Raw genomic sequence first — 25,161 nt, forward strand, 5'->3', positions numbered from 1 at the left:
CTTTGTTCAAAATGTGAGCAAATTGCCTGTTTGGAATCGCACATCGTGTATCTAACCGGGTGAGTTTCAACACCGAGAAGCATTGCCAATTTGGAAAAGAGTTTGCTGCTCACTGAGCAAGCACTCTTTGGGGTAGATGTGGGGGAGGGTGGTATCGAGGAGGCTCAAGAAAGTGAGGTAGCTAGCTGGGTAACAGAAAGCGGGGTAGAGGGAAGAGTGCCAGGAAGGCTAGCCCTGATCTGACACACCCCAACAAGTTTGCAAGTTTGGCAGATGAGGGGGATGTCAGTCCAGGGACAGCACTGCTGCAGCCGGACACTTCCTCTGCCAGTCAGGGGAATGTCAGCTCCAGTAAGCAGGGAACCAGGAGAGCAGGGCAGGCCAGACAGGTGCTGGTAAGTGGGAGACTCAATGATTAGGGGTACAGATCGGGCAATCTGTCACAAAGACCAGGATCGTCGAATGGTGTGTTGTCTTCCTGGCACTCGAGTTTGACACATTGTGGATCGGGCTGACAGATAACTGGGAGGGGCTGGAGAAGATCCAGCGGTCATGGTCCATATTGGAACCAATGACAAAGTTAGAGTCACTGTGGGTAAAAATACACGGAGGCAAAAATAATAATAAATTACTAATAGGAGTTTATTATAAACCACCTAAAATACCAGAGTCCACAGAAAATCTGCTACTAAACGAGATAGACGAGGCTGCAGATTCTAATGAGGTTGTTATTATGGGGAACTTCAACTACCCAGATATAGACTGGGAAACTGAAACATGTACATCTCATAAAAGGAAACAGATTCTTGGCAATAACCAAAGACAATTACCTTTCCTAACTGGTTCAGGACCCGACTAGAGGGACTGCCATACTGGACTTAGAACAACAGATGTGCAGGTTGGGGGACACCTGGGAAATAGTGACCATAAAGTAATAACCTTAGAATTATCATTTAAAAGAGTGTTTTTTCAGGGTCGAACAAAAACACCAAACTACAAAAAAAGCTATATTTAGCCAACTAAGAGAGGCCATAGGCCTAACTAACTGGGACAAAGTGCTCAAAAATAAAAATACAGCCACAAAATAGGATATTTTTAAAAGCATCCCAAAATCTAATCGTGAGAGGTACATACCTTACGGGAATAAGGCTGGGTTCAGACCTTGAATGTTTTGAATGCAAACATTCAAGTACGCTCAGGTCTGAACCCAGCGTAAAAGGTTAAGGAACAATAAAAAAAAAAAAAAAAAAAACAATGTGGATAAATAGTACTGTAAAGAAAGCATTTAAAAATCACTAAAACAGGAGGGTAGCACGGAAGGACTGAAAAACGAAGCAAAGAAATGTAAAAAACAAATAAACAGCCAAACTAGAGAACGAGAGAATAATTGCCAAAGAAAGCAAAACTAACCCTAAAATGTTTTTCAATTATATGAATGGTAAAAAGTAGAAATCTGAAGGTGTCAGCCCTCTACAGAGTAATGAGGGGGGAGTTGCAGAGAACGATAGAGAAAGCAAAGCCATTAAATAATGCAGAAAATAAACTGTCAGATGAAATGCAGAATGTAAAAGTAAATTCCCCATTAAAAGTGTCCCGTCTGACCCAGGAAGAAGTACAGCGGCGCCTTAAAAAGATTAAAATAGACAAAATCGCTAGGACCAGATGGCATACACCCCATATCCTAAAAGAATTAAGTAAGGTCATAGCCAGAGCCTTATTTCTGATATTTAAGGACTCCATACTGACAGGGAATGTCCCACAGGATTGGCGCATGGCATATGTGGTGCCAATATTCAAAAAGGGGCCAAAAACAGAGCCTGGAAACTATAGGCCGGTAAGTTTAACATCTGTTGTGGGTAAACTGTTTGAAGGTTTTCTTGGAGTACCTCAATGAAAATATGCAAACACCACCATATCAGCATGACTTCATGAGGGATCGGTCATGTCAAACTAATTTAATCAGTTTCTACGAGGAGGTAAGTTCTAGGCTTGACAGCGGCGAATTAAAAATGGATGTCGTATATCTGGACTTCTGCAAAGCATTTGACACTGTACCGTATGAAAGATTAGTATATAAAATGAGAATGCTTGGACTGAAACAGAAGATGTTATTAATGGTACACATTGGGTTGGGTCACTGTCACTAGTGGAGTACCTCAGGGGTCAGTATTGGGCCCTATTCTCTTCAATATATTTATTAATGATCTTGTAGAAGGCTTGCACAGTAAAATATAAATTTTTGCAGATGATGCTAAACTGTGTAAAGTAATTGACACGGAAGAAGACAGTATACTGCTACAGATGGATCTGGATAGATTGGAGGCTTGGGCAGAGAAGTGGCAGATGAGGTTTACCACTGACAAATGTAAGGTTATGCACATGGGAAGGAATAATGCAAGTCACCCGTACATACTAAATGGTAAAACACTGATAACACTGACATGGAAAAGGACCTAGGAATTTTAGTGAACAGCAAACTAAGCTGCAAAAACCATTGTCAGGCAGCTGCTGCCAAGGCCAATAAGATAATGGGTTGCATCAAAAGGGGCATAGAAGCCCGTGATGCGAACATAGTCCTACCACTTTACAAATCACTAGTCAGACCACAAATGGAGTACTGTGTACAGTTCTGGGCTCCTGTAAACAAGGCAGATATAGCAGAGCTGGAGAGGGTCCAGAAGAGCACAGCTAAAGTAATAACTGGAATGGGCAACTACAGTACCCAGAAAGATTATCAAAATTAGGTTTATTCAATTTAGAAAAAAAGACGACTGAGGGGAGATCTAATTACTATGTATAAATATATCAGGGGTCAGTACAGAGATCTATCCCATCATCTATTTATCCCCAGGACTGTGACGAGGGGACATCCTCTGCGTCTGGAGGAAAGAAGGTTTGTACACAAACATAGAAGAGGATTCTTTACGGTAAGAGCAGTGAGACTATGGAACTCTCTGCCTGAGGAGGTGGTGATGGTGAGTACAATAAAGGAATTCAAGAGGGGCCTGGATGTATTTCTGGAGCGTAATAATATTACAGGCTATAGCTACTAGAGAGGGGTCGTTGATCCAGGGAGTTATTCTGATTGAGTCAGGAAGGACTTTTTTCCCCTTAAGTGGGGAAAAATTGGCTTCAAGTTCTACCTCAGTTTTTTTTTTTTTTTTTTTTTTGCCTTCCTCTTGCAGATCAACTTACAGGATAACAGGCCAAACTGGATGGACATAAGTCTTTTTTCGGCCTTATAAACTTTACTATGTATAGGGACGCGAGCAATGGCATTAGTGATTGCTTTTCCCCATGTAAATGCAACAGTCTCCTTCATTGACAAGCAGAAGCTTGCCAGGAAGGAACACTTCCATCCCAAAATGGCCTACTAAATTGTTTAGTATAAAGGGGTCTTAAAAGGGAACCTGTCACCCCTTCTGATATGTCTGTCTACATGAGTTTGCCATGTAACAATTCTGGAGCATCTATTCTTATAACTATGTTGTGTCATCCCTCTGTTATTTCTGCTAGAAGTTATGAATTTATTGCTAGCAGTCTGCAGTAAGGGTACAGAGGGGAGGTAACCAGTTGTGGGTGTGTACTTTCACAGTCTAACAATGGCAGCACTGACTGGAGAGAGTCAGACTGTGCAGGGACACACTCCCAACTGGTAACACCCCTCTATACCCTTACTGCAGACTGCTAGCAACGCATTCATAACTTCTAGCAGAAATAAGAGGAATGGCATAAGAACAGATGTTCTAGAATTGTTATTGCATGGGGAATGCATTTAGCTGAAAAAACAGACAGATATGTTAGGAGTGGTGAAAGGTCCTCCAAAGTCAATCATGTTAATTTAGATTTTAATAACTGCAAGAGCAGTAGATACAGTATATATTCAGCTGAAGGAACGGGAAACCGAGAAAATAAGTGAAGAGGAACTGAGAAAAAAGTGAATAAGTGATTGCACTTCTCCATCGCTGCATTTGCTTCTGGTGCTAAATTAGTCACAGATGTTTGCACAACAAACAGGAATCATTCATACGACCCTCAGTTTGGCAGCCAACAAATCACAGGTTCACAAAATACAGATGCAGTCTGTGTGCATTTTGCACTTTTTGCAGGCCCAGTTGAAAAAAAAAATGCCTATTCTTGTCTGCAAAAAAGACAAAAATGACAGCGCATCTTAAAGGCAATCTGTCAGCAGATTTGTACCTCTGAAACTGGCTGACCTGTCAAATGTGCACTTGGCAGCCGAAGGCCGTTGGTTCCATGTTCATAAAGTGGCATGCAAAAGTTTGGGCACCCCTGATGAAAATTACTGTTACCCGAATGATCCCCGAAAGGCAGAAAGTTGAAGATGATACATTCTCTTTGTATTTTAAGCAAAAGCAGTTGTTTTTTTGAGCTTTTACATTTTCAAAATAACAAAAAAGGGAAAGGTCTGGAAATGAAACGTTTCCACTGTTCCTGTTAACTGCCATTTATTAATTAAATTTCGAACTGAGGAAATGGTAAAACGGCAAATGGTGATAAAAAAAAAAGCCAATTCGTAGGTTTTTTTGGTCACTTTACCTCCCATTAAAAAAAAGAAGGTAAAAAAAGTGAATAAAAAAAGTCACACACACACCACAGAATGGTATCAATGAAAAGTACAGCTTGTCCTGCAAAAATGAGCCCTCACACAGCTCCATACACAAAAATAGAAAGTTATGGCAATGCAAATAAAAAAAATTAGTTTTTCTTCCCCAAAGTTAAAATTTTTTTTTCCAGTATTAAAACACAAGAAGAACTATACACATGTAGTATTGTAGAAATCGTACTGACACAGATAATAAAATTAGCAGGTCAGTCTTCCCTCATAGAAAACTGTGTTAATCAAAAAATACAAGCAAACATAAGCCTGTGGTGGTATGGCGTTTCTTGTAATTCCATCCCATTTGGAATTTTCGTTCCAGCTTCCCTCCACATTGAGCCCTCATGGCTGTGTAAATGAAAAAAATTGAGTTATGGTTTTGGGAGGGCTGAGCATAAATGAAAAACATTAAAAATCGCCAGGTCTTGAAAGGGTTAACTTTATCCCTTTTGGAGATCATTTCATCTTCAACTTTCTTAACTGTTTATTGACCATGCCACATATGTGCTCACATTGCTGAGGAAAACAATATTTAAATAAATGCAAATTCTATGAGGCATTGCCATTACACTGCCGCACCCTCTACACACCGTTTCACAGGGCCAGGCAGTGAAAGAGTCATCATGCAGGGCCATGGGCGTAGCTATAGGGGGTGCAGAGGTAGCAGTCGCTACCGGGCCCAGGAGCCCGAGGGGGCCCAAAGACCCTTGTGCCACATAAGAAGACACACAAAGCGCTGAGGGAAGGGGGGCCCAAGCTGAACTCTTGCACCGGGGCCCATGAGCCGTTAGCTACACCCCTGTGCAGGGCCCTGTCAAAGTGGAAAGGGCATGGCAGTTTCAGAGAAAGCCAAGCCTCTAAGCCAGGGGTCAGCAACCTCCGACACTCCAGCTGTTAAACTACAACTCCCAGCATTCACTTCTATGGGAGTTCTGTGAATGGCCAAGCAAGTGTGCATGCTGGGAGTCATAGTTTTAACACAGCTGGAGTGCCAGAGATTGCTGATCCCTGCTCTAGGAGTAACACCCCCGAGGATCACAGATGCCTTCATCTGCCAAGTGCACATGCAATAGGTCAGCCAGTGTCATAGGTACAAATCTGCTGACAGATACTCTGGAAAGAGTGTTCCCTAGCAAGAAAGGGTGTGATTTAAAGGGTAAGTTGCCATAACTGTTATGCAACTTTTTTTGTTTAAAAAAGTTAAATGTAAGAATTCTGACACATTTAGCAAATCACCCCGTTGTGTATATCAATTAATCTAGATACAACTGTATATATACATAAAATTATGATCCGGATGCAAATAAATACATAATACACGACCACTTTCCTAGCAGCAGTTAATCGCTTTTAGGGTAAAGTGGATTCATGGCACAGGGCACAAGAAAAGATAAACTGTCCACACATAATACAGACCCTTAAAAGAAGATGAGACTTTAATGATGTACATTGCTTGCAGCCACCGGCCGCCATGGCACATGCTCTTAGAAACAGAAACGTTTTTCTGTTGGACAAGTGCGCAGAAACTAATTGGACCCTGGGGATTCATATAAAGAACACTGGATGACTGAGCAGGGGTCGTTTCCTTGCTTAAACTCACGGTGGTTCTTCATCTTGATGTAAAAACCTTTATAGACTGGTTTCACACGGCCGTTGTGGAAAAAAAGATGTGGGTAGGTTGCGGGAACATGCGCAATTTTTCCGCTTGAGTGCAAAGCATTGTAATGCGTTTTGCACGCGCGTGAGAAAAATCGGCATGTATGGGTTAGGTGTTGTGTAGATTATAAGGGAAAATAATAGCATTCTGAATACAGAATGCATAGTACAATAGGGCTGGAGGGGTTAAAAAAAAAAAAATTTTTTAACTCTCCATAATTCACTTGTTCGCGCAGCCCGGCTTCTCTTCTGTCTTCATCTTTGCTGTGCACAGGAAAAGGACCTGTGGTGACGTCACTACGGGCATCACATGGTCAGTCGCATGATCCATCACCATGGTAAAAGATCATGTGATGGACCATTGTGATGACTGGAATGATGTCATCAAAAGGTCCTATTCCCTAAAGAAGACGACAGAAGAAAAGCCGGGCTTTGCAAACAAGTGGATTAAGGAGAGTTAAATTATTTATTTTAACCCCTCCAGCCCTATTGTACTGTATTAAGAATGCTATTATTTTCCCTTATAACCATGTTATAAGGGAAAATAATAATGATCGGGTCTCCACCCCGATCGTCTCTTAGAAACAGTGCGTGAAAATCGCACTGCATCCGCACTTGCTTGCGATTTTCACGCAGCCACATTCACTTCTATGGCGCGAGCGTTGCGTGGAAAACGCACAATATAGAACATGCTGCGATTTTCACGCAATGCACAAGTGATGCGTGAAAAATCACTGCTCATCTGCACAGCCCCATTGAAGTGAATGGGTCCGGATTCGGGGCGGGTGCAATGCGTTCACCTCACGCATTGTACCCGCACGGAAATCTCGCCCGTGTGAAAGAGGCCTTGCACCTTGTAATAATCTAGAAAATGGGGGACCGTTGTTATTCTGAAGCAGCAAAACTCCACCTAGCCACATCATCAATGAAGACACCAAAAAAAATAAAAATGAAATACTTGGAAATACACAAATACATAGCAATGCCAATGAACCCTGGATCGCTAACCCATTAAAGTGAATGGGTCCGTGATCCACTGCGGCTGCCCCACGGTGGGTGTTCGTGCATTGTGGTTCGCAATTTGCGGGCTGCAGCACGGCCACGGGACGCACACGTTCGTGTGCAAGAGGCCTAATGCTGTCCGCTCCTGCAAGATGAGCAGTGTCAGAAAAAAAAAAAAAAAAAAAGGAGGATCACACAGCATGATTTCTGGACTGCGCACACTCATCTCAATGAGCCCTTAAAACAAGACTGAGATCTGCAGCTTGCATTCCCAACTTGATTTCTAAAGGTCACATCTTGCTGGTTGCATTTTGGCCAACACCAGAAGCCTAAGCTATGCCGGGTTAAAGCACCCTCCCCCATTTTGCTGGCTGTGATCTCAGTCAGCATGCAGGAGTTGTCGAGCAGTGGCGTCTCTAGCTTTCAAATTTTGGGGGGGCACACTGGGGGCCAGGACAAAAGTAGGGGGGGGGGGGGCAGCTATAACAACGATACATTTACACAAGTACGCTTAGAAATGTGGAGTACACGCCGGATCCGGACAACGCAAGTGTGAAAGGGCCCTTAGTTATATAGCTACTGAATGAGATGCCTTTAACATATATATCTCCTGAGAAGCCAATTTGATTCTAAAGGGTTAATTTAATTCAACCTGTAATCTAAACTCTTGTGTCATCTGTCACTTCTCCTATCTGTTGCAACAAAAGCAGCCTCAGCCTCAGTGTAATGTAACCTGTTCTACACTCTGACTCACGGCTCTTTTAACTCAATGAATCGAATGAGTCACAAACTAAGTCGGATCTTTAGATTCTTTTAACTTGTGACTCATTCGATTCCTTTCTATTCTGACTCCCTGCACTTGTGTGACTCAGACGACTCGAGTCAGAGCTGCTGGTGTGCTGTGCTTGCCCCGCCCCCTCAGCTCTGGTCGGTGATTGGTTGGTGGGCGGGGAGGGGTGGGGCTGGCAGAAGCCAGCTTCCACTCTGAGGTCATATTGCGCTCCTCCCCGTCCCTCCCTCAGGCTCCGGCTCCCTGAGTCCCTGCTGCCAGCAGCGTGAGGTGAGAGGCTCTCTGTGACTGAGCTGAGCCGTTTCAAACGGATCAGATCAGTCAAGTGAACTCTTTTTCTGAGAAACGGCAGGAGGTTCAAATGTTGTGTTAATACTGCAGCAATAAAGCATCTGTATTAAATGCGTCTGAAAGCGGCCTTAGTTATTTTATTAGGTTTAAAAAGTATCCCTTTTAATAGGGTTTTCAAGGCTACTTCCTCTAGAAGATTATGAATGATTTGCTCACAGGTCCACCTGGACGTTACCAGTTTGGGGTTGTATCCTCTGACCATTTTTGAGGAGTATTTTTACCCGAGGAGGAGTACGAAATTTACGGTAATTTAAAGGCCTCTTTCACACGGGCGTTGCGTGTGTGGCCGGACAAGATGAGGGTGTGTTGAGGGGAAAAGGCGCGATTTTTCCACGCGATTGCAAAGCGTTTTAATGCGTTTTGCACGCGCGTGAGAAAAATCTGCATGTTTGGTATCCAGACCCGAACTTCTTCACAGAAGTTTGGGTTAATACAGAATGCCAAGTAAATTAGGGATGGGGGGGGGGAGGGGGGGGGGTTAAAAAAATAAAAAAAGATTATTGTGTAAAAAATCCGATCTGATACATATGCAATCTGAATCCTGTACGTGAGATGAGTCAGGGACAGGACTCAGCTAAGGTTAATTTGCATATGTATGAAATCGTTTTTTTTACACAAAAGCACACAGAGCTATGGGTATTGCGGATGTGCTAGCGGCCATCTAGCAACCCATGTCCTCAGCTCTATACACAAAATCCTGATTGGTTCCCTTAAAGATTTTCTCCAAGAAATTAACCCTTTGCAATGCAGTTAAGCAAAAATCTGGGGTAAAATATGAAATAAAAAGAACTTAACAATATCAGAATGGTAGTTCAATGAAAAAACCCATAAATCCACATTAAAAATAGCCAATTGGTGGCTGAAATATGCACATAACACCTAATTTAAGTTATTTGCTGATGTTTTAGCTCTGGATATTGTATAACTGCAGTCGGCAAAGTCAGATGCTTTAGAGCAGCCTGAATTCTGGTGATGTGCTGGGAATTTGGATTCCCCTTTACAGATTTCCTCCATGACCCTTCTGCTAATAAAGAAGTGTGAATAACGGCTTTGGCTTTCAGTTTGTGAGAGCCGTTCAGGGCTCTACGTTCAGGGATCCGGTCCAAAACGGATCAGTTTGCATTCTGAATGGAAAAGGATCCGCTCAGAATGCATCAGGTTGCCTCCGTTCAGTCTCCGTTCTGCTCTGGCGGTGGACACCAAAACACTGCTTGCAGCATTTTGGTGTCAGTCTGACGAAACTGAGCCAAACGGATCCGTTCTGATACACAATGTAAGTCAATGGGGACGGATCCGTTTTCTATGACACAATCTGGCAAAATAGAAAACGGATCCGTCCTCCATTGCCTTTCAATGGTGTTCAAGACGCATCAGTCTTGGCCATGTTAAAGATAATACAAACGGATCCGTTCTGAACGGATGCAGATGGTTGTATCATCTGAACGGATCCGCACCAAACGCGAGTGTGAAAGTAGCCTTACTCCTAATGCAATCACCATATCTATTAGAAGCTGAGAACGGGTAACAATCCAGCAGTTCTCGGATCTGCTGATTCCAGGTAAAGTCGTTTACTATAGGGAAACCTAGTGATGTAAATATGGCTTGTTCCGTCGTAGGCAAAATGTCTGATGAAATGACACATTTTATACGTTTTAGGAAAATACATGTTTGAAATTACTTCCTAAGGCAGTAAAACAATGGGAGCATGTACACGACCAGTCATCTTTAAGTATGCTCTGCTGAAAATCTTAACCCCAAGCTATAGAGCAGAGATGTCCACGAAAGTTAATGGAACATTTAAGATTTCTTTGCCTCACCCTCCAACTGCTGAAAAAAAGAAGACTGTAGCTTTTAACAGCGAACATAAAGGGATATAAAAAAAGCGCCAGAAGCGGAGCAGAACACTGCTAGAATTGATATATATGGAGAGGATACAAGGGAGCTCCAACAACATAGGAAGCATGGCTGGAGGCGCAGTGCACATAAGCACAAAAAGAGCACTCAACTCCAAATCTTGCGACCATGAGAGCGATTTTGTTCAAACTTAGATAAAAGAGATCCGTGAACTGGAAATTGTCAACCTGCTCATACATGTTAAAGCTCAGGCTCCGTCCACATCTGCATTGGAATCTTACAAGAACTATATTTTCTAAACGTGGGGATCGTTCCCCCTTCATTTTGAGTATTTTGCAAGTTGTGGTAATTCTGTTTGTCATCATTTCCTTGCAGACTCTTCAACTTCAAGGGAATCTGTAAGCTCCACCCCTCCCCCAGTGTATAGTGCAAGTAGTAAACAGTCCGATTATGTAACTTATCTTCATACTCGCTGGCATTTCAAGGCTGCACATCCACAGCAGTAAAATGCATTGAGAGGACTCCTTCTCGAGTCCTCTCCATTATGTGCACGAGCAAAGAAGTCCACTCCATGTAATTTACGGCTGGTTGGTCAGAGCAACGTGAGAATGCGAGTATGAAGATAAAGACTCCAGATAAACTGGGAAAGTTGTGGCTTATAATTTTGTGTATATTATACATTATATTGTATATTATATTATATTGTGTATATATACACAAACCGGATTCCAAAAAAGTTGGGACACTAAACAAATTGTGAATAAAAACTGAATGCAATGATGTGGAGATGGCAAATGTCAATATTTTATTTGTAATAGAACGTAGATGACAGATCAAACGTTTAATCCGAGTAAATGTATCATTTTAAAGGTAAAATACATTGATTCAAATTTTCACGGTGTCAACAAATCCCAAAACAGTTGGGACAAGTAGCAATAAGAGGCTGGAAAAAGTAAATTTGAGCATAACGAAGAGCTGGAAGACCAATTAACACTAATTAGGTCAATTGGCAACATAATTGGGTATAAAAAGAGCTTCTCAGAGTGGCAGTGTCTCTCAGAAGCCAAGATGGGTAGAGGATCACCAATTCCCACAATGTTGCGCAGAAAGATAGTGGAGCAATATCAGAAAGGTGTTACCCAGCGAAAAATTGCAAAGACTTTGCATCTATCATCATCAACTGTGCATAACATCATCCGAAGATTCTGAGAATCTGGAACAATCTCTGTGCGTAAGGGTCAAGGCCGTAAAACCATACTGGATGCCCGTGATCTCCGGGCCATTAAACGACACTGCACCACAAACAGGAATGCTACTGTAAAGGAAATCACAGAATGGGCTCAGGAATACTTCCAGAAACCATTGTCAGTGAACACAATCCACCGTGCCATCCGCCGTTGCCAGCTGAAACTCTACAGTGCAAAGAAGAAGCCATTTCTAAGCAAGATCCACAAGCTCAGGCGTTTTGACTGGGCCAGGGATCATTTAAAATGGAGTGTGGCAAAATGGAAGACTGTTCTGTGGTCAGACGAGTCACGATTCGAAGTTCTTTTTGGAAATCTGGGACGCCATGTCATCAGGACCAAAGAGGACAAGGACAACCCAAGTTGTTATCAACGCTCAATTCAGAAGCCTGAATCTCTGATGGTATGAGGTTGCATGAGTGCGTGTGGCATGGGCAGCTTGCATGTCTGGAAAGGCACCATCAATGCAGAAAAATATATTCAGGTTCTAGCACAACATATGCTCCCATCCAGACGTCATCTCTTTCAGGGAAGACCCTGCATTTTTCAACAAGATAATGCCAGACCACATTCTGCATCAATCACAACATCATGGCTGCGTAGGAGAAGGATCCGGGTGCTGAAATGGCCAGTCTGCAGTCCAGATCTTACACCTATAGAGAACATTTGGCGCATCATAAAGAGGAAGGTGCAACAAAGAAGGCCCAAGACGATTGAACAGTTCGAGGCCTGTATTAGGAATGCTCTCCCATTCTTGTCTATTTCTAAACTTGAGAAACTGGTCTCCTCGGTCCCCAGACGTCTGTTGAGTGTTGTAAGAAGAAGGGGAGATGCCACACAGTGGTGAAAATGGCCTTGTCCCAACTTTTTGGGGATTTGTTGACACCATGAAATTCTGATTCAACATATTTTTCCCTTAAAATGGTACATTTTCTCAGTTTAAACTTTTGTTCCGTGATTTATGTTCTATTCTTTATAAAATATTAGAAGTTGGCACCTCCACATCATTGCATTCAGTTTTTATTCACGATTTGTATAGCGTCCCAACTTTTTTGGAATCCGGTTTGGGTTTGTATATAAATAGATAGAGATAGATAGATAGATAGAGAGATTATATATATATATATATATATATATATATATATATATATATATCTCTCTATCTATCTATCTATCTACAGACGTGGACAAAATTGTTGGTACCCTTTGGTCAATGAAAGAAAAAGTCACAATGGTCACAGAAATAACTTTAATCTGACAAAAGTAATAATAAATTAAAATTCTATAAATGTTAACCAATGAAAGTCAGACATTGTTTTTCAACCATGCTTCAACAGAATTATGTAAAAAAATAAACTCATGAAACAGGCATGGACAAAAATGATGGTACCCCTAGAAAACACAGAACATAATGTGACCAAAGGGACATGTTAATTCAAGGTGTGTCCACTAATTAGCATCACAGGTGTCTACAACCTTGTAATCAGCCATTGGGCCTATATATATGGCTCCAGGTAATCACTGTGTTGTTTGGTGATATGGTGTGTACCACACTCGACATGGACCAGAGGAAGCAAAGGAAAGAGCTGTCTCAAGAGATCAGAAAGAAAATTATAGACAAGCATGTTAAAGGTAAAGGCTATAAGACCATCTCCAAGCAACTAGATGTTCCTGTGAGTACAGTTGCACATATTATTCATAAGTTTAAGATCCATGGGACTGTAGCCAACCTCCCTGGACGTGGCCGCAGGAGGAAAATTGATGACAAATCTAAGAGACGGATAATCCGAATGGTAACAAAAGAGCCTAGAAAGACTTCTAAAGAGATTCAAGGTGAACTTCATGCTCAAGGAACATCAGTGTCAGATCGCACCATCCGTCGTTGTTTGAGCCAAAGTGGACTACATGGGAGACGACCAAGGAGGACACCATTGTTGAAAACGAATCATAAAAAAGCAAGACTGGAATATGCCAAACTACATGTTGACAAGCCACAAAGCTTCTGGGAGAATGTCCTGTGGACAGATGAGACAAAAATCGAAGTTTTTGCCAAGGCACATCAGCTGTATGTTCACAGACGAAAAAATGAAGCATATCAAGAAAAGAACACTGTCCCTACTGTGAAACATGGAGGAGGCTCTGTTATGTTCTGGGGCTGCTTTGCTGCGTCTGGCACAGGGTGTCTTGAATCTGTGCAGGGTACAATGAAATCTCAAGACTATCAAGGAATTCTAGAGAGAAATGTACTAGCCAGTGTCAGAAAGCTTGGTCTCAGTCGCAGGTCATGGGTCTTGCAACAGGACAATGACCCAAAACACACCGCTAAAAACACCCAAGAATGGCTAAGAGGAAAAAATTGGACTATTCTAAAGTGGCCTTCTATGAGCCCTGACCTCAATCCTATTGAGCATCTTTGGAAGGAGCTGAAACATGCAGTCTGGAAAAGGCACCCTTCAAACCGGACACAACTGGAGCAGTTTGCTCATGAGGAGTGGGCCAAAATACCTGCTGAGAGGTGCAGATGTCTCATTGACAGTTACAGGAAGCGTTTGATTGCAGTGATTGCCTCAAAAGGTTGCGCAACAAAATATTAAGTTAGGGGTACCATCATTTTTGTCCATGCCTGTTTCATGAGTTTATTTTTTTACATAATTCTGTTGAAGCATGGTTGAAAAACAATGTCTGACTTTCATTGGTTAACATTTATAGAATTTTAATTTATTATTACTTTTGTCAGATTAAAGTTATTTCTGTGACCATTGTGACTTTTTCTTTCATTGACCAAAGGGTACCAACAATTTTGTCCACGTCTGTATATCTATATCTCTCTAGATATATAGATATATATATAGAAATAAGCACACCGCAGCACATCCATCTGGTGAAAAAATGGTGGGATCCTTTATTTACCCACCATTTGGTCCCAGTAAGCGGACCGAAACGTTGCTACCTGGGTGAATAAAGGATCCCACCATTTTTTCACCAGATGGATGTGCTGCGGTGTGCTTATTTCTATATATATATATATCTATATATCTAGAGATATATATAGATAGATAGATAGATATATCTATATCTATATCTATATATATATATATATATCTCTATCTATCTATCTCTATCTATCTCTATATATATCTCTAGATATATAGATCTATATATAGAAATAAGCACACCGCAGCACATCCATCTGGTGAAAAAATGGTGGGATCCTTTATTCACCCAGGTAGCAACGTTTCGGTCCGCTTACTGGGACCAAATGGTGGGTAAATAAAGGATCCCACCATTTTTTCACCAGATTGATGTGCTGCGGTGTGCTTATTTCTTTGTCTATTGACACTTTTGGACTTTGTGTCGACACCGCTGGCACCCAGCATTTTCTGCCAGGTGTGCTGCCCTGAATTTTCATCACTTACTATATATATATATATATATATATATATATATATATATTTATATTATACACACACAATGTCCTGGTAGGGTCACAGGCATCTGGAGCCATGTTGACTGTAGTGCATCAATCAGCTACTAAAGTGTGTGTGGGGAAGGATCCATAGAATGAACACAAATCAAGGTGGTCCCACAGATGCTCAACTGGGTTCATGTCTAGGGAATTAGGAGGCCATGGTAGTACCTGGAACTAGTGCTCTTCCAACCAATGTCAGACATTTCTATCTGTGTGACTTGTCACATTGTCTTGCTGGAAGATACAATCTGCCCCAGGGAATATAGATCTACGTGATCTTCAAGGAAGGAGTCTTACCCAAATCGGTTGATAGTGCCTTCCACATGGATGAGTGGGCCCAGATAAGATTCTCCCAACCATAATTTTTATTTATTATTAAAGCGCCATTCATTCCATAGCACTGTACATATGATAAGAGGTATACATACATAATACAGATACTAAGCATAAACAAGACGAGTTACAAACTGGTACAGAAGGAGAGCGGGTCCTGCCCGTGAGGGCTTACAATCTACATTGCTGCAACTACCAGCTTGTGTTCTTCCAGCAATATTTGCAGGGTGTTTGTTCTCTGATGTTTGCCACCGGACATGCCAATGTCAATACGTTCAATGAAGCAGAAATACACCCACCCATGTGACTTCATGTGCTACACGCTGCCGACATCGAAAGTAGGAAGTGGTCAGAATAGTGTGACTTAACTGTGTGTGTAATGTATGTGTGTGTGTAAATATATCTATCTATCTATCTATCTATCTCTATATCCACACACATACATATACACAGAGTGGACTTGGAAAGTCTGCAGACCATTTCACTTTTGTTATTTCACGGACTTGTGCTAAAATGAAAAAAAGTTCACAATTTCCCCCATTATTTTGCACTCAGTACCCTATAATGATAGCGTAAACACAGGACTGCTAGCGCCTGCACCGTTGCTCCAAGCAGTGGTGGAAGCACAGCAGCTCTGCTGCTGCCACCCGAGCTGCGCAGATGAAAACTGTGCCGCTACACTTCCAGGTCCACCAAGACATGACTAGCGCATGCACCGCTACTTCAAGCAATGGTGCAGGTATGAGACTGACGAGACCAGGTGAGATGTCTGACCCTGTGAATCAAGGGGACGGAGGGGAGTCTCAAGCAGTGGAGCCAGCTGCTCTAGAAAGCTACATTTTGAAAAAATTTGATTTGGTCATTAGCACAAATACAGCCAGGGAGTTAGAGTATATAAAACGTCATCCTCTTACAGACTGTAACCACATAGGCAGAGTATATAAAACGTCATCCTCTTACAGACTGTACCCACATAGGCAGAGTATATAGAACGTCATCCTCTTAGACTGTAACCACATAGGCAGAGTATATAGAACGTCATCCTCTTAGACTGTAACCACATAGGCAGAGTATATAGAACGTCATCCTCTTAGACTGTAACCACATAGGCAGAGTATATAAAACGTCATCCTCTTACAGACTACCCACATAGGCAGAGTATACAAAACGTCATCCTCTTACAGACTGTACCCACATAGGCAGAGTATATAAAACGTCATCCTCTTACAGACTGTACCCACATAGGCAGAGTATATAAAACGTCATCCTCTTACAGACTGTACCCACATAGGCAGAGTATATAGAACGTCATCCTCTTACAGACTGTAACCACATAGGCAGAGTATATAAAACGTCATCCTCTTACAGACTGTAACCACATAGGCAGAGTATATAAAACGTCATCCTCTTACAGACTGTACCCACATAGGCAGAGTATATAAAACGTCATCCTCTTACAGACTGTACCCACATAGGCAGAGTATATAGAACGTCATCCTCTTAGACTGTACCCACATAGGCAGAGTATATAGAACGTCATCCTCTTAGACTGTAACCACATAGGCAGAGTATATAAAACGTCATCCTCTTACAGACTACCCACATAGGCAGAGTATACAAAACGTCATCCTCTTACAGACTGTAACCACATAGGCAGAGTATATAGAACGTCATCCTCTTAGACTGTAACCACATAGGCAGAGTATATAAAACATCATCCTCTTACAGACTGTACCCACATAGGCAGAGTATACAAAACGTCATCCTCTTACAGACTGTAACCACATAGGCAGAGTATATAAAACGTCATCCTCTTACAGACTGTACCCACATAGGCAGAGTATAGAAAACGTCATCCTCTTACAGACTGTACCCACATAGGCAGAGTATATAAAACGTCATCCTCTTACAGACTGTACCCACATAGGCAGAGTATATAAAACGTCATCCTCTTAGACTGTAACCACATAGGCAGAGTATATAGAACGTCATCCTCTTAGACTGTAACCACATAGGCAGAGTATATAAAACGTCATCCTCTTACAGACTGTAACCACATAGGCAGAGTATATAAAACGTCATCCTCTTACAGACTGTACCCACATAGGCAGAGTATATAGAACGTCATCCTCTTAGACTGTAACCACATAGGCAGAGTATATAAAACGTCATCCTCTTACAGACTGTACCCACATAGGCAGAGTATATAAAACGTCATCCTCTTACAGACTGTACCCACATAGGCAGAGTATATAAAACGTCATCCTCTTACAGACTGTACCCACATAGGCAGAGTATATAAAACGTCATCCTCTTACAGACTGTACCCACATAGGCAGAGTATATAGAACGTCATCCTCTTAGACTGTAACCACATAGGCAGAGTATATAGAACGTCATCCTCTTAGACTGTAACCACATAGGCAGAGTATATAAAACGTCATCCTCTTACAGACTGTACCCACATAGGCAGAGTATATAAAACGTCATCCTCTTACAGACTGTACCCACATAGGCAGAGTATATAAAACGTCATCCTCTTACAGACTGTACCCACATAGGCAGAGTATATAAAACGTCATCCTCTTACAGACTGTACCCACATAGGCAGAGTATATAAAACGTCATCCTCTTACAGACTGTACCCACATAGGCACCATTAAAGAAGCAGATTTGCATGTGTTGAGTCAGAGCGGTGGTTGCTAATTATCCCCTGCCACAAACAATCTGCATTTCCCCTTAAACCCATCAATTACACAGCATGCTCCAGGATTATGGCGAAACAAACACGGTAAGTGTTCTGGATTTTCATGCGGTATACCGGCTTTTAATAAACATCATTCTAAGGCAACAGAGGAATTCCATCTTTTTTATGGCATTGTTATGTAGGAATACCTTAATAGAAAGGCGTCCCTTTATCAATTATAAGAGTGGGGTCTGTCAAAAGAGCTGGGTTTGTCGCAATACATGATGTCACTTGGATTGGAGGTAACAGGCCTCTCAGGCACACAATAAAAATGAAAGAGGAAGTAAGAAATCAGAGGAAGTGGGTAGGGAGCCTAGATTTTCTAAAAAAATAAATAAAATAACCATTTTAGTGTACAAGTGCCTGGTATTCAAAAGCGTTCTTAAAATAAAATAACATTTATAAAGTGATAGATTACAGATTTACAGTAGGAGGACAAGGAGCATTGCAAAGCCAGAACAGGAAGAGTGTAAATTGAAATTTAGTGAATCTGAGCCAGACTTCTGACCAAATTGCCCCAAAACATGTCTTTGAGTGCCTTTGTCTGTCCCACAGCTTCAAAATTAGGGGATAAAAGCATGAAGTTTGGAATGATCCTTTACATCTAGAGGTGTTTAAAGGGGCTATCCCGTAATAAATATTCATGGCCTATACCAGGCATGCTCAACCTGCGGCCCTCCAGCTTGGGCATCCCTGACCTATACGGCAATAAATATTGTTTACGGATCAACTGTTAGAGGCGGCTGGCGTTCCGTGCGTGCCACAGCCTCTTCCTAGGCCATGTGACGTCACCATACATGGGTCACATGGCCTACTTGCAGCTCAACCCTATTGAAGTGAATGGGGGTGGGCTACAATACCACTCACGCCAGGTTTAAAATTGTGGACGTGGCGCGGGCCGGCAGGGCCGCCACATTCACCATTTTCTATACCTGTTTTAGGTCTAAATGTAAGACAGCTAGGAAGCGGTCTTACATTTAGAACTGGTGCTGGATGCGCAGAAGTTATGGAGAGGCCTTCAGCGGATCTACTGCCAGTTTAGGGGTTTAATACTACTGATGACCTCATCGGGATAGGACATAGATATCAGATCAGCGGGGGTTCTGTGAGTGAACTGTTAGAAGAGGTTGGGCACTCTGAGAACCATGGCCTCTTCCTAGGCCATGTGATTTCACCGTACATCAGTCACATAGTCTAGTTGCAGCTCAGGCTCATTGAAGTCAACAGGGCCGAGCTACAATACCACTCACAGCCACTGTATAATGTACGGTGCTGTGTTTGGAAAACTGCCAGGAGCGAACAATGATTCAGTGAGCACAGCGACTCCCTGAAACAACAGATTGGTGGGGGTGCCAGGACTTGGACCTATCCAGAGAATGGGTCATTATTATCTTTACCCGGATAACCCCTTTAAATATTGATAACTTGCCCTCAAACTTCCCATCCCCGTGATCGGCTGTTTGAAGGAGCCATGGTTTTTTGGATAAGTGCTGCAGCCTCTTCATAGTCTATCAAGCACAGTGGGTGGCCATAGAGTATCACTTAATCGAGACGTGGCTGCAGAAAAGGTGAGTGACCAATGAACATGATATCCCAGGACAAGGTTTGAGTATTGTGGCTGACTGAGGGGGCGATGGGAGTTAGATCCCAGAGATACAATTGATGACCTATCCCGAGGACAGGCCATCATGACTAAAGTCCCAGAAAACCACTTAAAACAGGTCAGAACATATAATCTCAAAAGTATAACCAAGCCACAAAAAATGTTTCATTAAAAATTAAAACTTCCAGGTCAACATCCTGATGTGTATAAAAGCACTGAGGACCTGGAATAAACATGCAGAATCAGTACATGAAAAGGCATCATATTAAAAAGGTATTTATCACACACAGCCGTATTTTCTAGCATTAAGCCAATACGTAAGCAAGGAATGTTTGTTACCATTGATCCTTCTGTTTATTTTAGTGGCTGATAGTGACAGCATCTGCTCCTCTTCCTTCTTGTTTGGAGCAGCCTGTGGCTGGGCACAAAATCACACAGCTTGTGTTGCCTACCAGACACTCCACACAGAACCAACAGATCCTTAACGCTTTCTTCACTTCCGGAGAAGCTGGAAAGCATTGAACAGCAAGACTGGTTTTGAGCCTAGAGTAAACTCACAAGTGCACAGATTAATTTACTGCAACAGTCGCCAACGCACAGCCCAATCACCTCCCATGTGCCCTGGTGACCAATCGTTTCTTGTTGATATAAGAAAGAAACTTTAAAAAGGGAGGTCGGGCTGGTGGTGGAGTTGTGGTGAGCTAAAGAATGGAGGTGGAATTTAGATTCATCTACAAACACACTCTGCAAAGTCTTATATCTCATCATAAAAGCATTCACAAGACTGAACTATGCTTTCAATATACTACAGTTACAGAGGACACTAATGAATAAAGAAGTCCAGGGCTCAGGAGTTACTGCTGGTTCAGATCAGGTCTGGAGTAAAAATCCAACCTTCTTTTCACATATGTGCTCTCAACCTACTCAACCTCCTAATAACCATGACCACAATGCAGCAGATTATTAAAACAGGATGTGGATTAAAGAGCATGATGTCTGCAAGAGCCTACTTTCAAAAGAGATGTACGTAAATAAAGCACATTCATTTTAGAATAAGAAAAGTCTTAAATCTGCAAACTTTGAAAGATCTCAACTTGCTGTCAAGTAAAGACAATATTCATTAACTGCAGAGTTTGAAAACAGTCCTGATAATATGTTGTTACAACAGAGACTGTTGAATTCCACCACAAGTACACCTCATTCTACTTATTGAGGTGCTGAATAGGCCAACAGCTAAACCAAATCTCATAACTAGCACAACAAACTGGCAGAACAACAACTCTCCATTGACAGTGATCACCACCACCTCATTCAAATATCACAACCATAGGACGACATAAAGTGTCCTAAAAAAGGATGGCAAGGGGGAGCGGAGGTGAAATGCACAGAGAGGATGGTTCGAAACAGTCTTCTAAAGCCGTGCAAAGCTAGAGAAAAGCCCTTTGTCAATGAAAAGCAAATAAAAGCCAGACTGAAAACCATAAGAAATGGATCATAGAGGACTGGCGTAAGGTCATCTTCTCTGATGAGTCCAGTTTTCAGCTATGCCCAACACCAAGTCATGTAATGGTTAGACAGAACCCTGGAGAGGGCTACAAGGCACAGCATCTTTCACCCACTGTGAAATTTGATGCAGGAGGGCTGACTAAGTGCGGGTGTTTCATCAGGGCTGGAATCGGACAGATTTGTCCTACTGAAGGACAAAGTTATCCTGGAAGAAAACTTCTGCTTCCTTCTGCTTTGACAATGTTCCCCAACTCTGACAATTGTTTATTTTCAACAGGACAATGTCCCATGTCACACAGCCAGGTCAATCACAGTTTTTGAACTGCGTTTGAAGGACCACCAGATGAAGACCCTTTTTATGGCCAGCCTAATCTCGAGACCTGACCCCCACTGAAAACCTCAAGAATCCGATCAAGAGGAAGATGGATGGTCACAAGTCATCAAACAAAGCTGAGCTGTTTGAATGTCTTCCCCAAGGAGTGGCATAAAGGTAGCTAACAGCAATGTGAAAGACTGGTGGAAAGTATACCACAACATATGAAAGTTGTGATAAAAAATCTGGGTATTTCCACAAAATACTGATTTCTGGACTCCACCCAAGTTGAAATATTAGTACTGTGTTGTTTAAAAATAACTGTTATAGGTTGTTTTCTAAGCATTATTTGAGGTCCAATATTACTGTAACTGTTTTTTTTATTTTGACATCAATTTCTATTTTAAAAAAAAAATCCCTAAAATACAATATATTTTTCCGGAAGAAATGTTAGTAGTTTATAGAAATAAAATGAAAACTGATATTATAGTAAACACATGCCCATAAATTGTAAAACTAAAGAAACAATTTTGCAGTGGTCTTTTAAATTTTTTGTACAGCTGTATATACACATACACTCTGCTCAAATCCACAAATTGGATTCCAAAGAGCAAAAGATTCAAGGTTGTGGATGGTGTCCTCCTAGACCTGGATAAAGGCATCAGTGAGCTCCAGTAGTGTTTGGTGCATGTTAGAGAATATCCCAGAGGTTCTCAATTGAATTTAGGTCTGGGGAACATGAAGTTAATGCATAAAATCCTTCATCATGGAGGAACTGCCTACACACTTTTGCCATATGAAACCAAGCATTGTCCTGCACCAGGAGCAACTCTGGGCCCATTGTACCAGAGTAAGGTCTGACAATAGCTCTGAGGATGACATACCTAAAAGCTGTCAGGGTACTGTTGGCTATCACATGGAGGTTTGTGCGACCCTCCATGCATATGCTTCTTCAGACTAGATCGCTGACCCATCAAATTGGTTAAGCTTGATGAGGATTCAGGCAGCATATTGTCCCCATAGCACCTTGAGAATCTTTCAAATGTGTTGAGTGTGAACCTGTTCTTAGCTGTAAAGAGAAGGCACCAAAAAACAAACAAAAAAAACCCCAAAACACGGGTCCCAAGGATATGCTACCAAGCGATATGCCACCAATGTCTAATATGACATGACCCCCTTTAATTTCTTTGAACATATAAATATAGTGCACAACACAGAAATTTCAACACAATAAATAGCCAATCCGTACAGTTATACAAATTGAGTGATAGTCGTTAAGATCTAAGGGTAATCACATTTTCAAGCACCTAGCTCCTAGCTCTGTAGCATGTGGGAGGGCCATAAAAGCATGGAAAGCAAATATTTTTATATATACACACACACATACAGACATACATACATACACTTATAGAAATACTCCGCTGTGCCGCATTTGCCGACCCTTTCTGAGAAAGGCTTAGGGGATGCTAGAAACACACTTATGACTGTTGACACTAAAGACCTTCTGATTCAACATTAGTAGAGATTTAATAAACTTTGGCCACCTTGGATTTTGAATTCCTTTGCATGCTCCAAAAATGCGATGCCATTGTTGACCTTAAAGAGGACTTTTCATGCAATTTTATTGAGGGAGATATGCACCTGTACTTGCGGGGTACACCCTGGTCGTTTTTTTAAAAATATGCCTCCTATGCCCTGACACATTTCTCCTGCTCAGTAAGCCAGGGTTTCTTAATAGGCTTCTCATTCTCCCTGGCTGTAGCGCCGTCCAATTGCAGCGCAGAGCGTCACAGCCAGGGAGAAAAAAAACCTCCTGTGATGACGCTCTGCGCTGCGATTGGACCGAGCTACAGCCAGGTAGAAGGAAGCCCATTGAGAAACCCTGGTGTAGTCTCCTCCGTGTTCCGATGCTCAGTATTAGCATACTGAGTGGGAGAAATCCGGCAGGCACAGCGGGGCATAGGAGGCATATTTTTTTTTTTAAGAATCAAGCAGGGTGGCAGCATCAGCAGGGGGTACCCCACAAGTACAGGTATATATATCCCTTAATAAAATTGCATGAAAGGTCCTCTTTAACGTCTAGGTCTCTGCATTATCGTCTGCCGGCTATTTTTTGTGCATGTAAATCTATATAATTGTATTGGTTGTAATTGGGATTTCTTTTATTGCATAGAAAAAAAAAAAAAATTGTTTAAAGGGGTTGTCTCACTTCAGCCAATGGCCTTTATCATGTAGACAAAGCTACTACAAGGCACTTACAAATTTTTCCACTGCATTTTATACTTGTTTCCATGGTTATGACCAGCAGTGGTGGCCGTGCTCGCAAGCTTCAGCCTATGCGCACTCCCACAGTCCCGGGCACCAGAGAGGCTGGCGCTTTTTCCCACTGCTGGATTGTAGGGTGGTCGTAACTATGAAAATGAGCATCGTATAATGTCAAAGAAAAATGAATTAAGCCAAAGGAAGCAATATGGACAATCACAGTACATTAGTAAGTGCCTTGTAATAACTTTCTCTACATGATAAATGCCATTTGCTGAAGTGAGACAACCCCTTTAGCTCTAAAAGGGAAATAAAACAAATGCCATCTCCTTACAGATTTGGTAATGCACTGCCACTGCCTGCAGCAAACATCCGAGCACAGTATAGCATTTGTGCACTCAGTGTATAAGGACTTTTAAGATAGAATTATGAACCTTTGCTGCATCAGACTTACTAATAATTTCTTACCCGACTCTTCAATGAAGTCCACACATTTCTTCACAAACACGGGGATGGGTTTCTCTGGGCTCACAAGTTCATGCAGGGGTTTGCCAAAGTAGTTGCTTTCCCAGTTCCGACGTGTTGGTGGGTTAAGCGGCTTGTTTTTCTTCTTCTACAAGAGTAATTTCAGAACATTTATAGTTTTACAGCAGGAGAAAAGTAACCATAAAATTGAAAAATTACTTTATCATGGCCTGTGGTCAGAATGATGGATTATTTTCGTATTAAAAGAAGCGGTAACTGGGCTGCTGGAAAATGAAGGTTTTGTAGCAGTACAGCGGATCAGAGCATATGGAATATAATGAATGTGTTTCTGTTCTAATACCATTATAATTAGAAAAGAAAATGAATAAGCCGTTTACCAAAAGGTCTATGGTTTGGGGGTTGCAGACTTGGTTATAGAATGTTTTGACCAAGGAAAAGGATGAACAGAAAGAGGTTATGAATTACAAGAGGTTTGGACACAGACAGAACTTCATAAGAAGCATTCAAAACATAAAATAAATAAACTACATACTGCAAAATATATAAAGGCATTTAAAAAAAAAAAAATCTTCATACAAAGCAATAAAAGCATTTTGAAGATGCTCTTGGTGCTTTAAGAATGCAATAGTTGACTTGCAACAAAATGTTCTTCATCCCTTGCAGTTTCTTGCTCCCAAAAAAGCTGAATAGAAATTTTAGGTCAAAACAAAAAAGGAGGAAAATACAGCATTGATGTCAGGAACAATTTCAATCAGAAGCCCATTGTTTTAAGCAGAACCACTGACTGAAAGGCTGTCATCACTGATGCAAGTGAGGACTATGCTTCGTCAAATGAACACCAGGTTGTAAATACCATGAAGCTCTCCATTAAAATGTTAAATGTTTTTAAAGAATTACATTTGTGGTGAGACTATTCTCAGGCGAA

At 41.7% G+C, this 25,161-nt stretch overlaps 1 protein-coding gene across 2 annotated transcripts in view; it reads right to left on the reverse strand.

Annotated features, from left to right (window-relative positions):
• ARHGAP5 (Rho GTPase activating protein 5) overlaps window positions 1-25,161 on the reverse strand; it is a 118,585-nt gene that overhangs the window by 17,474 nt on the left and 75,950 nt on the right. For both annotated transcript variants that reach the window (XM_044272429.1, XM_044272430.1), the window contains one exon: window positions 24,219-24,363. In XM_044272429.1, the coding sequence (XP_044128364.1) occupies window positions 24,219-24,363 (145 nt within the window). The remainder of the gene's footprint in view (window positions 1-24,218; window positions 24,364-25,161) is intronic.

This window comes from Bufo gargarizans, chromosome 11 (assembly GCF_014858855.1).
Source record: "Bufo gargarizans isolate SCDJY-AF-19 chromosome 11, ASM1485885v1, whole genome shotgun sequence".
NCBI classification, from domain to species: domain Eukaryota; kingdom Metazoa; phylum Chordata; class Amphibia; order Anura; family Bufonidae; genus Bufo; species Bufo gargarizans.